The 14,484-nt window shown below is 39.2% G+C and overlaps 1 protein-coding gene across 1 annotated transcript in view; it reads left to right on the forward strand.

Moving 5' to 3' along the window:
* The window catches only part of LOC103058165 (sodium channel protein type 5 subunit alpha-like), a 38,040-nt gene that overhangs the window by 13,106 nt on the left and 10,450 nt on the right, over window positions 1–14,484 (forward strand). Inside the window, exons 9-18 of the mRNA XM_088150520.1 lie at window positions 615–803; window positions 2,826–2,928; window positions 4,842–5,071; window positions 6,925–7,083; window positions 7,691–8,092; window positions 8,601–9,032; window positions 9,691–9,795; window positions 11,327–11,435; window positions 13,537–13,691; window positions 14,275–14,448. Coding sequence (XP_088006646.1) covers window positions 615–803; window positions 2,826–2,928; window positions 4,842–5,071; window positions 6,925–7,083; window positions 7,691–8,092; window positions 8,601–9,032; window positions 9,691–9,795; window positions 11,327–11,435; window positions 13,537–13,691; window positions 14,275–14,448 — 2,058 coding nt within the window. The remainder of the gene's footprint in view (window positions 1–614; window positions 804–2,825; window positions 2,929–4,841; window positions 5,072–6,924; window positions 7,084–7,690; window positions 8,093–8,600; window positions 9,033–9,690; window positions 9,796–11,326; window positions 11,436–13,536; window positions 13,692–14,274; window positions 14,449–14,484) is intronic.

A 14,484-nucleotide genomic window follows, 5' to 3' on the forward strand; every position in this document is an offset into this window, starting at 1 on the left:
AGAATATGCTGAAAATAAGTGTGGGCAGGACTTTTGGGTGGAAACCTTAAATGTTTGTTCCACAGAACAGACAGCTATAAATCTATTTCAGAACACCATTCATCAGAAGCCCATCAACCTATATTAAATACAAACTTCAAAACAAATGAAGAATATCAAAATGGTTGAGGAATGAAGTTAAGAAGCTCTTCATAAGGATTCACAACTCTCCCCTTAAAAACAAAAGCTCTGTAACACAGTGTATCAGGAAAAAAAATAACTGTTAGATTGCTGAAAATCTGTTCAAAAGCAGACTGGGAAATTAGAACTCAATTAATCTGGTAGGGACTATGGTAAAATTATTAAAAATGTAAATTCTGTTAATCGATTAATTCTATTGATATTTTAAAGTGGAGGAAGTAATGTAAATAATATTAGTGTTGTGTTGACAGGGGCTCTCTGTGTGTATATATGTGTCTGTTATTCATTCCCAGATGGTCCCTGATCCAGTACTGACCCTGCTTAGCTTCCAACTTCAGTCAGATGCTGATACCAGCTTTTACAAGTTCAGTATTCCTTTTGCTTATCACTACTACACTTAAAATGCACATTTGAAAAAAAATATTATGTTCCAGGAAATAGCTTCACGAAGGCGCCTTGCATTATCAGATGAAAGCTTGAAAATGCCAAGTGAAGAGTCTGAAAATGAAAAAGAGAAAAGAAAAAGGAAGAGGAAGAAGAAAAACAAAAATGTAAAGGGCAAAACTTATGGAGAAGATGAAACAATGTTTTACTCACCACCTGATAAAAATCAAAAGAAACTTGTAAGTTTTAACAGGATAACCTTGATAAGTAGAATGCAGGATGTATCAATGTTAGCAATTTAAAATGTGATGACCAAGGTGAATGTAGAAAGTTTTTAAGGGGCAACCAACAAAATACTATGTTTTCATTTCATAGATATAAGAAACCTTGAAAAAAAAACATTATTCAGTTGCACCTACAATTTTATTCCAACTGCAATTTTACTTTCTATCTCTGGTTTCTACTTCACAATTCAGAATTGTTTTCTCTAAATGTGTTTCATCCTTGGTGTGCTTTTTTTTTTCAGCAGCATCCACAGGGCAGGTCAAAACAGGCAGGATGATGGTCACAGTATTGTCATCCAAGCCTCATCCCTGTTGTATGTGCATCAGTAAGGGGTAGGGCTTCAGTCATGATGCTGTGACTTCCATCTTGCCTGTTTTGACCCCTATAGTGGATGCCACTGTTTTTTTTTCATCCATTTCATCAAAGTAAGCAAGTAATGAATTCAGAACTATATTTGAAAGCTGCTGTATTTCTGCAATTACATACTAATTTCTATTATGCACAGAGAATGCCAGTAATCAGTAATGATGGAAGGTCAAATGCTGAAACAAGTATATGAGTAGATTTTTTTTGATGTGTTTAAAATGAAGTTTCATTAGTATTGACTATCAAAACATATTTGCTTTATTTCTGTGTTCCTTCCAATCAGTGTTCTCTATGCTTTGGCTATATGGGAATTTTGCATCTCTATACCTGTATAATCAAATGCTGTTCTTTGGTTGTGCTGATTTATTTCTAGCTCATTTATGGCAAATCTAGAAAAGACATCCTTTTCATATGTAATACTGCACTGCAGAGTTACGGATGGGTCATAAAGAAGAGAAGGCTAAGGGGAGACATAATAGCAATCTTCTAATACTTGAAGGGCTGTCATAGGGAAGATGTTATGGGATTATTCTCCATCGCTCCTGAAGGTAGGACAAGAACTACAGGTAGTCCTTGACTTACAACCATTCATTTAACCACCATTCAAAGTTATGATGGCGCTGAAAAAAGTGACTTACGACCAGTCCTTGCACTTATGACCATCACAGCATCTACGTGGTCATGTGATCAAAATTCGGGTGCTTGGCAACCGGCATGTATTTACAATGGTTGCAGCATCCCGGAGTCATGTGATCGCCATTTGCGACCTTCTCAGGGGGCTTCTGACAAGGAAATCAATGGGGGAAGCCGGAATCGCTTAACAACCACGTGATTTGCTTAACAACAGCAGTGACTCGCTTAATGACCATGGCAAAAAAGGTCGTAAAATCAGGTGCGACTCACTTAACAACCACATCACTTAGCAATGGAGGTTCCAGTCCCAATTGTTGTCGTCAGTTGAGGACTACCTGTAGTGGGTGAAAGCTGTACATAGGAAGTTCCAAACTCAAAATAAGGAAGAATTTCCTGACTGAAAGAGTTATCAAGAAGCAGAACAACCTGCTTCCTGGAATTGTGGGTATTCCATCACTCAGCAGTCACTCAGATTTTTTCTTTTAAATGAATAGGCTAGCAATTTTATTGCCCTTTTGTTTAAAGTGGGGTTGAGGGGATTTTTGTTGTTCCAAGAGCTGCAGTATCTCAGAGGGAGGGACTGTCCTCTTGGTTGCTGGAGGTGAGCACTGAAGGATATATGGTATTCACCAATCATAGGTCAAGCTGATTTCTGTGCAATTGGAAAATAAAGAGTAGTGTGGAAATGCCTTTAGCCCTCTTTCTCATTTTCAGAATAGTGAGGGTCTTGGCATTCAACCTGTGTCACAAAATGCCTGGTGTAATTTGATACCTCTAACAATTACTGGCAACTAATACATCACTAAGCATACTGTTTTCTGCTATTTTGAGCATGACTTTATGCTGTATCCCATTAATCACCTATGATCTTTTCCAGAACATTATTGCCCAATATTCACTCAGTAGATGTTTCAATGAAGGGAAAGGTTAGTAGTTCAAACATCCACTTTATATTTGTTTTTGTTTTTCTCCCACAGAAGGAGCTGGTGATGTCTTATCACCTGCCAATTGAAATCCTTGATGACCCATTTCAAAGGCAGAAATTAACAAGCGCTTCTAACGTGATCAGCAAAACTATGGGTGAGTGAAAAGATAGCAAAATAATTTTCAAAAATATTATGGGCAGGATTTTCAGTGCTTTTAACTTGTTCTGTGAAAAGTGAAAATAATTTGGCTGCCTCTTTTCCTTTCCTTTCCTTTCCTTTCCTTTCCTTTCCTTTCCTTTCCTTTCCTTTCCTTTCCTTTCCTTTCCTTTCCTTTCCTTTCCTTTCCTTTCCTTTCCTTTCCTTTCCTTTCCTCTCCTCCCCTCCCCTCCCCCCCCCCCCCTTCTCCCCTTCCCCTCCCCCCTTCCCCTCCCCTCCCCTCCCCTCCCTTCTCCTTTCCTCCCCTCCCCTCCCCTCCCCTCCGCTCCCTTCTCCTTTCCTCCCCTTTTCCTCCCCTCCCCTCCCCTCCCCTCCGCTCCCTTCTCCTTTCCTCCCCTTTCCTCCCCTCCCCTCCACTCCCTTCTCCTTTCCTCCCCTTTCCTTCCCTCCCCTCCGCTCCCTTCTCCTTTCCTCCCCTCCCCTCCCCTCCCCTCCGCTCCCTTCTCCTTTCCTCCCCTTTCCTCCCCTCTCCTCCCTTCTCCTTTCCTCCCCTTTCCTCCCCTACCCCTTCCTCCTCTGTTGCAAATGAAAAGATGGAAAGTATTAGCTCAAAATGTTATTTCTTCAAATAAAATACTGTAATGAACAGTGAAAAAAATTGAAACACTATGTTTTTGTTTTGCTTTCTTTCTAAGTTTTTGGCTTTCATTGCTTTCAGGTTTTCAAATAAATGTCAATGGTTAGAAAAATTGGACTTCTATTTTTACAATAAAAGTAACTACAGTACCATTATTATATCCCAAACAATTGAGTTTCCATGGCCTGAAGTACATTTCAATTTGTGTTGTTTTGTATTCTTTACAAAACTAAGAAGAGTCTTCCCCAGGGTCTGCAGGGTGTGGTCAAAAAAGTCAAGTTGGTGGCCACAACGATGCAGTTGTAGCTCCACCTGTTTTTGTGTGTGTCACAGTCTTGGTTTTTTTAACCGCACTCTGCAGACACCCCTGGTCCTCCCCTCTAATTCAGCCAAAGAAGCCCAGAGTTCAGACAGGAACACATTGTCTCTAATACTGAAGCAATAGCCATTAAGACTATCCCGTCCATAAAGCTTTACAAGGAGATTCAAGGTGTGCAGATTGGTGACCACCGGCATGCTAAATCAAGCAGAAATACGTGTGCCAAAGCAACTTTTTTATCTGATCTGAATCTCCCACCACTTAGGTCCAATGCATGATTCCAGGTCCTAACACCAGAGTCAGCACCACTGTAGCCACGATGCATCTATACAGCTCTTGAGAAGGCACTTGCAGATTTCCCCAAAATTATCTTGTTCAGAAAAGATCCTAAAATATCTCAAATGTTGTAAATATTGAAATAGAATCTAGAATGGAGCTGCGTGTTCAAGTGCAATTGGGAGTTCTTCAGGTCAGGCGGATTTAAACTCCCTTCCCAGTATGTCCCAGAAACCCAGTTCTCAGGCTTATTGGGTGTCTGTTATCTCTCATTTGCTGCCTTTACCAGGAGCAGCTGCTGAACAAACTAGGAAGTTGGTTTGTTCTTTTTTGTCCCTCAATACTTACTGCGTGTGTGTGTGTGTGTGTGTGTGTGTGTAAGAGAGAGAGATGCAGAAAACTTCACAACCTTGTTTCTTCTATGCTGCAGGAAGACAGCTGTGTTAGTCTATAGTAGTCAACAATCTGAAGGAGTTTGGCAGCACCTTTTCTGACTAACAAATTTTATGAAAAGACATATCATATGCTTTTGTTAGCTGCACCTCCCTTCATCAGATGCATTGTCAGTTCGTGCATGTGTGTTAATGGCAGTGATTCCCCGGGAAGTTATAACATAAATTGTTATCCTGCCTCGAGTTCTAAAATAATAACTTGTAATTCTGTTCTTCTTGATCTTTAGAATGGGATGAACCCAAATTTGAATTCCCTCCCAGCCTGAAACAAGCTGTCAAAAGATACCTCGTCTGGCAATGCTGTCCGCTGTGGTTGCAAATAAAGGATACATTGAAGAAAATAATGATAAACCCTTTAATGGAACTATTTATTACACTGTGCATTATAGCAAATACCATGCTAATGGCATTAGAACAACTTTCATTATCACCAGAACAGGTTACTAAAGGAAATCATGTAAGTGAATTCAACTTCTTACTAAGGTGCATTCCAGCCAATAATTATGTTTTCTGGGAAAACGTTGTTCCTTTTTGAAACCTCGGTACTCTAAATGTTGTACCTATTAATTGTGCATTAAATTATTCATTTTCTTCTTCTGCAGTTCTCTGTGAAATCAGTCAGTTGCATAATGAAGTGACCAGGGCATCTGCAGGGGGAGTCAAAAATATCAAGATGGTGTTGTCACCACGTTGACTTTTTTAATGCCTTCCCCCACCCCATGCCCCTGGAAGTGGATATCAGGTGAAAAAAGAAACTAGTAAAATGCCTGATTCATCAGCAATATTTTGAGGACTCCAGGCAATTGCCTTAGCATATCAGGCACATGGAGCCTGCTAATTCCCTGCCCATCATGGTGTATTTTATGACTTAAACACGTGGAACTGCATAGAGTTAGCTAATATACTCTGTTTGGCATGACAGCAACTCAGAAATCCTTTTACAGGAGTATCAAGTTTCCAGAATGTTGATCCATGCTTGCTGTCAGAAATGAATGATGTGCTTATTCAGTCCTGCTGTGAGGATCATCTATCTTTCTTTCTTTCTTTCTTTCTTTCTTTCTTTCTTTCTTTCTTTCTTTCTTTCTTTCTTTCTTTCTTTCTTTCTTTCTTTCTTTCTTAAAAACACAATCAAGGAGGGAAAAAGAGGTTTAAAAAAACCAAAAAGGAAATAGCAAAGAGATTTATAAGCATTATGAAGCAAAGAATTCATTTTTTTGGTTCTATGTATTAAAATACCTTACGCTGGTTTAAAATTCCAGATCATTATTCAGATAAAGCTAGTATGCAATAGTTAATAACAATAACAATAACCAGAATAGTGTAAATGATAAATCAAGATGGGAGATTATAGTAATTTCTGCCTGGTCTAAAATTTTTATCTTTATTTAGCAAATCATAAAGAAACTTAAATGTTGAAACCTTAAGTTAGAAGAGAGCCAAACTTTGGATGCGGTACAAGCCCATATGTGGAATTATAATCCAGGAATGATTTTCATGTTGAAATGAATTCTGTCTCGGGTTTGTCTTTCAGATGAGAGGTTATTTTTATCATTGATGCGTCCTCCCACAATTGAATTTGCCATTCTTATACAGAAGGGATTATATGTAATTTCCAATCAGAAGCATAAAGTGTCCTAGCAGCTGTTCCTATATACCAAGCCAACTGAGTATATTTTTGGGAATATGAGGCTTGGTAATGTAGAGTAATTTTTCCTATATTCCTTGAAAACAAACCCAGGGGTTGGCAAGCTGAGTGAATATATAAATCAGAGCTGGGTACCAATGCCATTTGAGTCACTTGAAGATTCTCCAAAAATGGATGCCCTTTCTCTACCACATTTCTGGGCAGAGAAACTGGATGGATGAATTCTCTGAATTGCTCAGAAATTGAACACTGTTACTGAAGCAGCCCAGTGAGAGAGTTTCCTTGTGATCCCCCTTGGGATTTAATAGAAACCTGGGAGGCTGAAAATTAAGATTATACAGTAGAACCCACACTCATTGGCCATCTCTTCACTGAATAAGCATGAGAACACCCCACGACCCCCAAATGTCTTTCTTTGAAAGAATTTATAAAGCAAATTCTCTTCCGCCATATTGAGTAAGAACTGACGGGAAAAAAAGCAGGATATTTTTTTCTGCTCAGCATTAGGATAAGTAAGAAATGCTACTATAAAAAAAACAATAAAATTTGAAGGAAAGAAGAAAGAAATAGTATTATTGCATTTCAGGGAAAGACAGAGATTAGAAGAGTTCTGCATTTTACTGTATGCCAAATGTTTAGTTTGGTTCTGATATATTCTCTTGCAGGTGTTCACTGCCATTTTTACAGCTGAAATGTTCCTCAAGATGATTGCACTGGATCCATATTACTATTTTCAGTGCTCTTGGAATGTTTTTGACTTCATAGTGGTTATCATAAGCATAATAAACTTGGTGTTGAACATGCGTGCACCAATTTTCAGAACGGTAATAAAGAACCCTTTTGTTACAGTCAATGTATAAATGTTTTATGTACATCCTATGAATGAACTCCTTTTTAAATGAAGTGAATTAAAATGTCAAAAAAATGATACATGAGTAATGAAGTGAGCCATTGCCTTATTTATGGCAATAATTTGATCATTTGTTGTGCTGAATGCATGTTCTGTGTCATTGTATTAGTACAGTACAAGGTGAGACCAAATAATATATAATAATGACAGTTATGTCCTGTTGAAATGACACTCTCTTCTTGACAGAGCTGTTAGAATTCCTTGTCATCAGAGAAACATTAGATGAAGCACCATATTTACTTGTTGATCCAGAGAGATAAATTGGCCTAAGGAAGCAATATAATCTTCTCTAGATCATTAACGGCAAGCATGCACTGTATATAATCCAGAAGTAAATGTCATCCATTTGTACAAGTGGGTGTATATCCAAATGTGCATTTTGGTTTTCCTTTTGGTGTAAATAGTCTGGTCTGATATTTTATCTGTAGAATGAACTCTGTGTGTGTGTGTGTAACTCAAATCTAACTGTCTCATTTCTGGTATTCTTTCCTTCCCTCTCCAACCCTGCCTGTTCCCAACAGCTGAGAATCTTCAAACTTTCAAAATTTTGGCCAGCTTTAAATAAGCTTATGAAAATAATGTTGAAATCAGTGGGGCCTCTGGGTAACCTCACCCTTGTTCTCATATTCACTGTATTCATTTTTGCTGTGATTGGCAAACAAGCCTTTGGGAAGTATTACAGCAACGTCACCGCTAATGCTAGCATCTGCAACAGCGATGGCACACTCAATTGGGCTTCCAGTAATAGTTCCGAGGTGTGCCAACTGCGCTGGCATATGAAGGACTTCTTACATTCATTTCTTATTATATTCCGAATTCTGTGTGGAGAATGGATTTCCACCATGTGGGAATGCATGCAAGTTGCTGGGGAAGGACGGTGCATAATTCTGTTCATGCTGGTCCTGGTTTTAGGAAACCTTGTGGTAAGTCTCCAAGGATTTTATCAGAGCTATTTTAATTGGAACCTTTCTCAGTTAACAAAATGAGGAGAGGGGCTTTCCCCTCAGAAGTCCAGTCATCTAATTTCTTCTTCTGGAAACAGAAAAATAATTTACCTCTAGAATAATGTATAATGTGAGCTTTAGGTAAAAAGGAGGTTTTCTTCCCTAGTCTTCTGTCTTTATCAGAGCTCATAAGCTTTCTACAGTAGCTTTAAAGAGCAAAACAAAACAAAAAAAAGCAAAAATGAAACTTTAGACCTTTTTTTTTCTCCCCTCAGGTGTTCTCATGATAGATTCTCCTCTATGTATTGCTTTCTTGCTGATCTTGGAAGTTAAACAGGGTTGGGTCCTAGTTCATACTTGGATGAGGCACCATCAGGGACCATCTGGGTGCAAGCACAATGGATAGGATTGTAGTCTAAGTATCTTACTCTCAGATTGGTTCTTTTCTCTCTAATTTGTTTTTTTAATCTTGCTGTTTTTCACTCAGGTCCTCAACCTCTTTATAGCTCTGCTGCTGAGCTCCTTCAGCAGCAGTGATTCTGAAACAGAGGCAGATAACCACAATCCTCAACCTCAAAAGGCTTTTGCTCTCATTCGAAGCGGGTTGCGATTTGTCAGACTTTTCCTGTGGGATTGGTGTTGCCATGTGTTCCTGCAGAAGCTGAAGAGGGCAAGCACTAAGAACAAGAACAAGACAACTGTCATTGAAAAGACCTGTGGCGCTGAGCCCATGAAAGAGATCTCAGAGGATTTTGCTAGCAAGGAAACTTTCAGGAATTGGGACAAACCACCATGGGGTAGGAAACAGGAAAATGTTGTGGCAGATTCCAGTGATGTGGCCTGTGTTCCTCTGGCTGAACTGGAGACGTTAAGTGCAGAGGAAGAATGCATTATCACCGAAGTGGACCTTAGTGCCCTGGTAGGAAGCAAGACCTTTGCATCATGAATTGCTCTCTTTATTCCCTATAAAATATAATTAAATGTTGGGGAAAAACCTTCTTTCTAGTTTTTCAGTGGTTCTGTATTGGCTTCCTTTTTGTTGACATTCACCAACTGAATTTGCTATCAACACTAGTTACCTTTAGGTGGTATCTAAAGGAATTAGACAAGTTAACTGATAATAAGAGCTACTTGCTAGGATAGCAAAGCTGAAAAATCGAGACTATGTAACTTGGATAGCAGATGCTGGGAACAAAGAGATATTGAGATATTGGGTTTCTCTCTTTCTACTGTATATATGAGCCTCTGGAGACATTTGGGCAGCCACTGTTGGAATAAAATTTTGAGTTCCATAGACTTTTTGAATAATCCATAAATATGGCTGTCCCATGCTTATACACATGGCAAAGCAAGTTCCATGCCCAAAGGATGTGGATGACATAATTTATTCTAACATAATGTGTCCATTTACATTGATAATATTTTGGAATAAGTGATTAAGGTTTTGTCATTTCTTATGTACTGATTTCAATACAATTTTATGTTTCCAAAAAATTGGTAGTGGAGCTTCTTGGTGTTGAACTTGAAGAATAAAACGCTTCAGCATAGTAAACTGTTTCTTGGATACCTTTTTCTAGGAGAACAATCTACGAAAGAGGAGAGAAATGTACCAAAGTCAAAGTCGAAGACTCTCTTCTCAAGTTTCTGAAAGTACAAGTATTTGGTCTTTAGATGTTCCCAAGGTAAAGCAAACAGAAATGATCAAAGATAACTTTATTACTTGCTGAGAAAATGATACTTTGCATTCTCTGAAAATTTGACTAGAGAAGTTACAGTTCTGAGGTTAATCTTACAAAAAGGTTCCAGTGTTGTTTGGTCTCCTCCCCTTGACATGCAACGGGCCCTTCTTATGGGGCTGGGAAGGCAGAGCTGAGTTTTTATGGGGAGGACAAGGGGTCCCTTTTATTCCCATGCTACCTTACTGCCTTTGTGTGGCAAGTGGCCTTTGAATTTAAAATCCATGCGGGTGGCATCTGTCCTTCAAAGGTATGTCATTTGAGTGGGCGATAAACCCTCCAGCAATTCTAATTATATAGACTCAAAATCTTCTCAGTTCAGGAGCTATTGTAGCAACTAGACCAATCAAGACACCTATAAAGGTTTTTACATTTCACACATTCATTTATTTATTTTCATTTAATCAACTTGTGCAGCCACCCCCTCAACACATGACTCAGGGCAGCATACGTCATTAATAAACAATAAGTCAATTTTAGAAAACCATATAATGAAACAGCATAAAAACATAATTCAGAACAAGGAGACACATTACGTGCTGGAAAAAAATCTTCCAACAGGCCATACCACTCCTAGACCCAATGCCTGAGGAAAGAACCAGGTCTTTAATCCCATCAGTAAGGCAGGCAGGGTCAGGATCATCTGGATCTCGGGAGTGGTGGAATGTTGCTCCAAAGGCTGCGAGCAGCAACAGAGAAGGCACATCTCCTGGGTCTGATCAGATGACATTGTATAACTGACAGGATACAGAGTATGCCAATTTTATCAGATCTTACTGGACTGGCAGAAATAGGAAGAGTAAATAACTTGGCCCTCACCATAAAGGATTTTATAGGTAAGAACCAGCCCCTTGCATTGCATCTGGAAGCACATTGGTGACCAGCGCAGCTCATGAAGTAGAGGTGGCACATGGACATATTGAAGTACATCCATAACTACTTGTACTGCTGCCTTCTGGACCAGCTGAAGCTTCTGAGGGGGCAGCCCCATCTAAAGCACATTGCAGCAATCCAATTGCACGGTGACCAAGGCATGAGTGACCATGAGAAGGACTAGGAGGGGGTACAATTGGTTCACAAGATGGAGCTGTGCAAAGGCCTTTCAAGGAGGAACCATGCATCTAGGAGGACCTTCAAATGGTGCACGGGGGCTGTTTGGAGCAGTTCAACCCCATCCATAGCCAAAGATGAAAAATCTCCAGATCCAGACAGGCCCAAAACCATGTTTTCTTTGTGGCTTACAATGATGTGCATAACTTAGCCATGGAGAAGCTTTTTGTGTATCATGCAGGAGGTTTTCTGCACACTTCTTGGAGACATCAGAGCTCTGATAAAAAGTATATGGAGCTACAGCCTTTTTCTTTTAATATCATGGGTAGAATGCCCCTGAATAATGCATACAGCTATCTTAATTCCCCATATAAAGTAGATGCTGATTGTTCTTGGGTTTGGTTTTGGGTTTTTTTTTCATATCCAGAGGTCAGAATATGACACAAGCTGTTCAGAGACCAGCACTGTGGATCAGAGATCTCCCATCCATCACTTGCCTGTGGTCAAGAAGGAACCTCATGACTGTTTCCCACAAGGTGAAGACCAGCTTTCTTGGTAGAAAATCACCCAGATAAACAAATCTGTTGAAATTTTGATCAGTGGCAGCCATCCTTTTTAGCAAATGTGCCAAATCCTGTATGCATTCCTGCCCGTAAATAGCCCAATGCATTATTTATTTCTTTGTTAAGCAAATTTATACGCCCCTCTTTCTTAAACAAATAACTCCGGGTGGCTAACAAAAACATAGGCAATCGCTTCTAACTACAGGCTTGAGGAGGAAGTAGCAACAAACAGTTTTTGCCTCTGATCCTGGCCTGAACCAGGCCCATGGGTCATCCCACTGCTGCTCGTATCATTTGATATACCTGTATTACACCTCAGCCAGTGAGATCAATAGATGTGGGTTATTTGATGTCAGTACTCTATCCTGCAATAGATTTCACATGATTGGAACAGTATTTCTTTTCTGATCCAAACTGATTTCCCAAATGGTTTGACTGTTAACATAAAAACCTCAGTGGCCCTAGGAAGTTATGGGGCACCTGTTCCTGGGCATACCATATTGTGTACAGGTAGATGTATTTAATTTGTTATATGTTAGCCCCTATTAATTTTTATTTCTGAGGAAAGAATATCTTTTATTTATTGCTATTTTGCTTCCTCCTGTATGAGATTAAAATTAGGTGGGACTACCACAGTCCTCTTAAAATTACTTGTGGAATTAGCCCTGGCCCCTTGCGTAGCAGTACTGCAAAGTATTGCTCCATTTACTTTAGCACTCCAAGCGCCAAGAAGATCTGGTTGCAAGGTGGATGATGTGCTTTTAATTTGATAAAGGGGTGATTTATAAATATTCAAGAGGAACCTAAGTAACTTCAAGGATGGAAAGTTAGTCCTAACATCGTGACCCAGATCCCGCAATTTAGGTACTTGCATCTGAGATCAAAATGCAGTTGCATGAAGGTGGGGCTGCATTGTGATGTCATTTCGTGTGTGTGTGTGTGTGTGTCATCGTCCTTCTATGATTGTGGCTAATTTCAGATGTCTACGAAGAGGAAGCATATTTTTTAAAAGTACCCTGCTTCCATGCGAGATCCTTCCTTTACTCCACTTTCCGCATGTCTGTGGCAAGACACAGCACAGGACACATGAGAAACATAGAGGAAGTTCAAAATGTGTGAAAAAGCAACCTGCAAACCCAGCTGTAGTACATGTTTATAATAGGTGCACTTGTGTAGTAGAAACACATCGAACTTTCTTTTAAAGGAATAATAACAACAATAATGATAATACTGTAAGCAGAGATGTTGCTGGAAGAAGGAGGGGATCAGAAAATGCTAAGCCTTTCCCAAGCAGTTCTCATTGGTAATCCAGCCCCAGCTGTTTTCCTTTTTTATTAAAAACCCAGCTCTGTGCATGAATGTTCCAGTGCATTATTAGGAAAGACAGCAAGAGCCATTGACTATGAAGCCTATTACTAAGGGAGACAGGGAGCTTCCCTTCACTTGATATATCCAAGCAGAGCCTTTCCATCTGTTGAGGATGCTTTAATTTGGATTCTGACACTGAACAGAGGATTGGATTGGATGGTCTCCATAATCCTTTCCAATTCTATCTCGTTCCTTTATATCAGCCTTGCTGGCTGGGGGATTCTGGGAGTTGAAGTCCACACGATTGAAAGCTGCCAAGGTTGAGAAACACTGCTTTATATGCTTTTCTGTATGAGAAATTCTTGATTGTCAGAGGGACTGTTTGACTGAAACCAAACCCCCTACCCGAAGTTCAAGGAGCCAGCATGGTGGGTGTGAAAATAGTTGCCTCCACCCCACCCCCCACCAACTGGGCAGGGCTTGGAGCATCCTGGAAGATAAACATATATGTTGTTATCTTTGCTTGGCTAGTAGCTTAGGGCAATTTTCTCATAAGTAAGAACCCCGATGGGGTCATCCATACAAGTAGCTCTTCCTCTGTAGTCCTTTTGGTGGGAACTGCACATTGCAAAGAGTATCAGTTGGACATTGAGGGATGTGGGAAGACAAAGAAATAGACTTCCCTAAAAAGGAATTAGGAAGGGACTGGCTTCTTATCCATTTCAAGGTACTGATGACTTCTACACTTCATTTCTCTTTATTTCAGTCTTCATGAAATTCTTTCCATGTTGCAGAGTGAATATCAATGCATTTCCCGGCAACACTTGGTGGAAATTTAGAAAAACCTGTTACAAAATTATAAAACATAATTGGTTTGAATCTTTTATTATATTCATGATATTATTGAGTAGTGGTGCTCTGGTAAGTTTACTATAATAAATACATGGTTTGGGTCACCTCTGTTTTTCTTTGGCTTCTGTTGTTAATAAGATACTTATTAATAAGACAATTAATAAGATACTTTTGTATTCTCAATAATATATATTTATATATAAAATGTAAAAGTTTGAGGATATTCAAATTTTTCATTAGTCTTAAGCAGTGTTTCTCAGCCTTGGGAACTTTAAGATATATGGACTTCAACTCCCAGAATACTGGGTGAAGGCTGCCAAGGTTGAGAAACACTGGCCTAGAGGCATCAGGTTGACCACAATATGTTGTAATAAAGTACACCTTGGCCTGATCCAAGAGGGCTGTGTTCTTATGCTGGGATAAATAATAATGTCAGTGTTCTCAGCGGAACAACAAGGACAGGGAGGCTTTGAGTTGTCTTAATTAAATAATAGCAATTAATTAAATTATAGAAATTAAATAATTTCTTCATTTTTAAAACTGGGAAGGCTTTCAGTTATCATAGCAGATTGGATCTGCCATCATCAGCTAGCACTAAGTTACAATATTTTACTTTATTATACCCTAAATCACACCTGATTTATAATTCTAGATCTTTGAAGACATTTACCTTGAAAAAAGAAAGATGATAAAAAACATACTCGACTATGCAGATGTATTTTTTTTCTGTACCTTTTTCTTGGAGATGCTCCTCAAATGGGTGGCATATGGCTTTAGAAAATATTTTACCAATGGCTGGTGTATTCTTGATTTCTTTATTGTATGTGTAAGTATCATGTATTATCTTTTTATGTGTATTGCT

Source organism: Python bivittatus, unplaced genomic scaffold (genome assembly GCF_059951505.1).
Source record: "Python bivittatus isolate LINGU-HERP-01145 unplaced genomic scaffold, Pbiv_v1 ctg000610_np1212, whole genome shotgun sequence".
NCBI lineage: Eukaryota > Metazoa > Chordata > Lepidosauria > Squamata > Pythonidae > Python > Python bivittatus.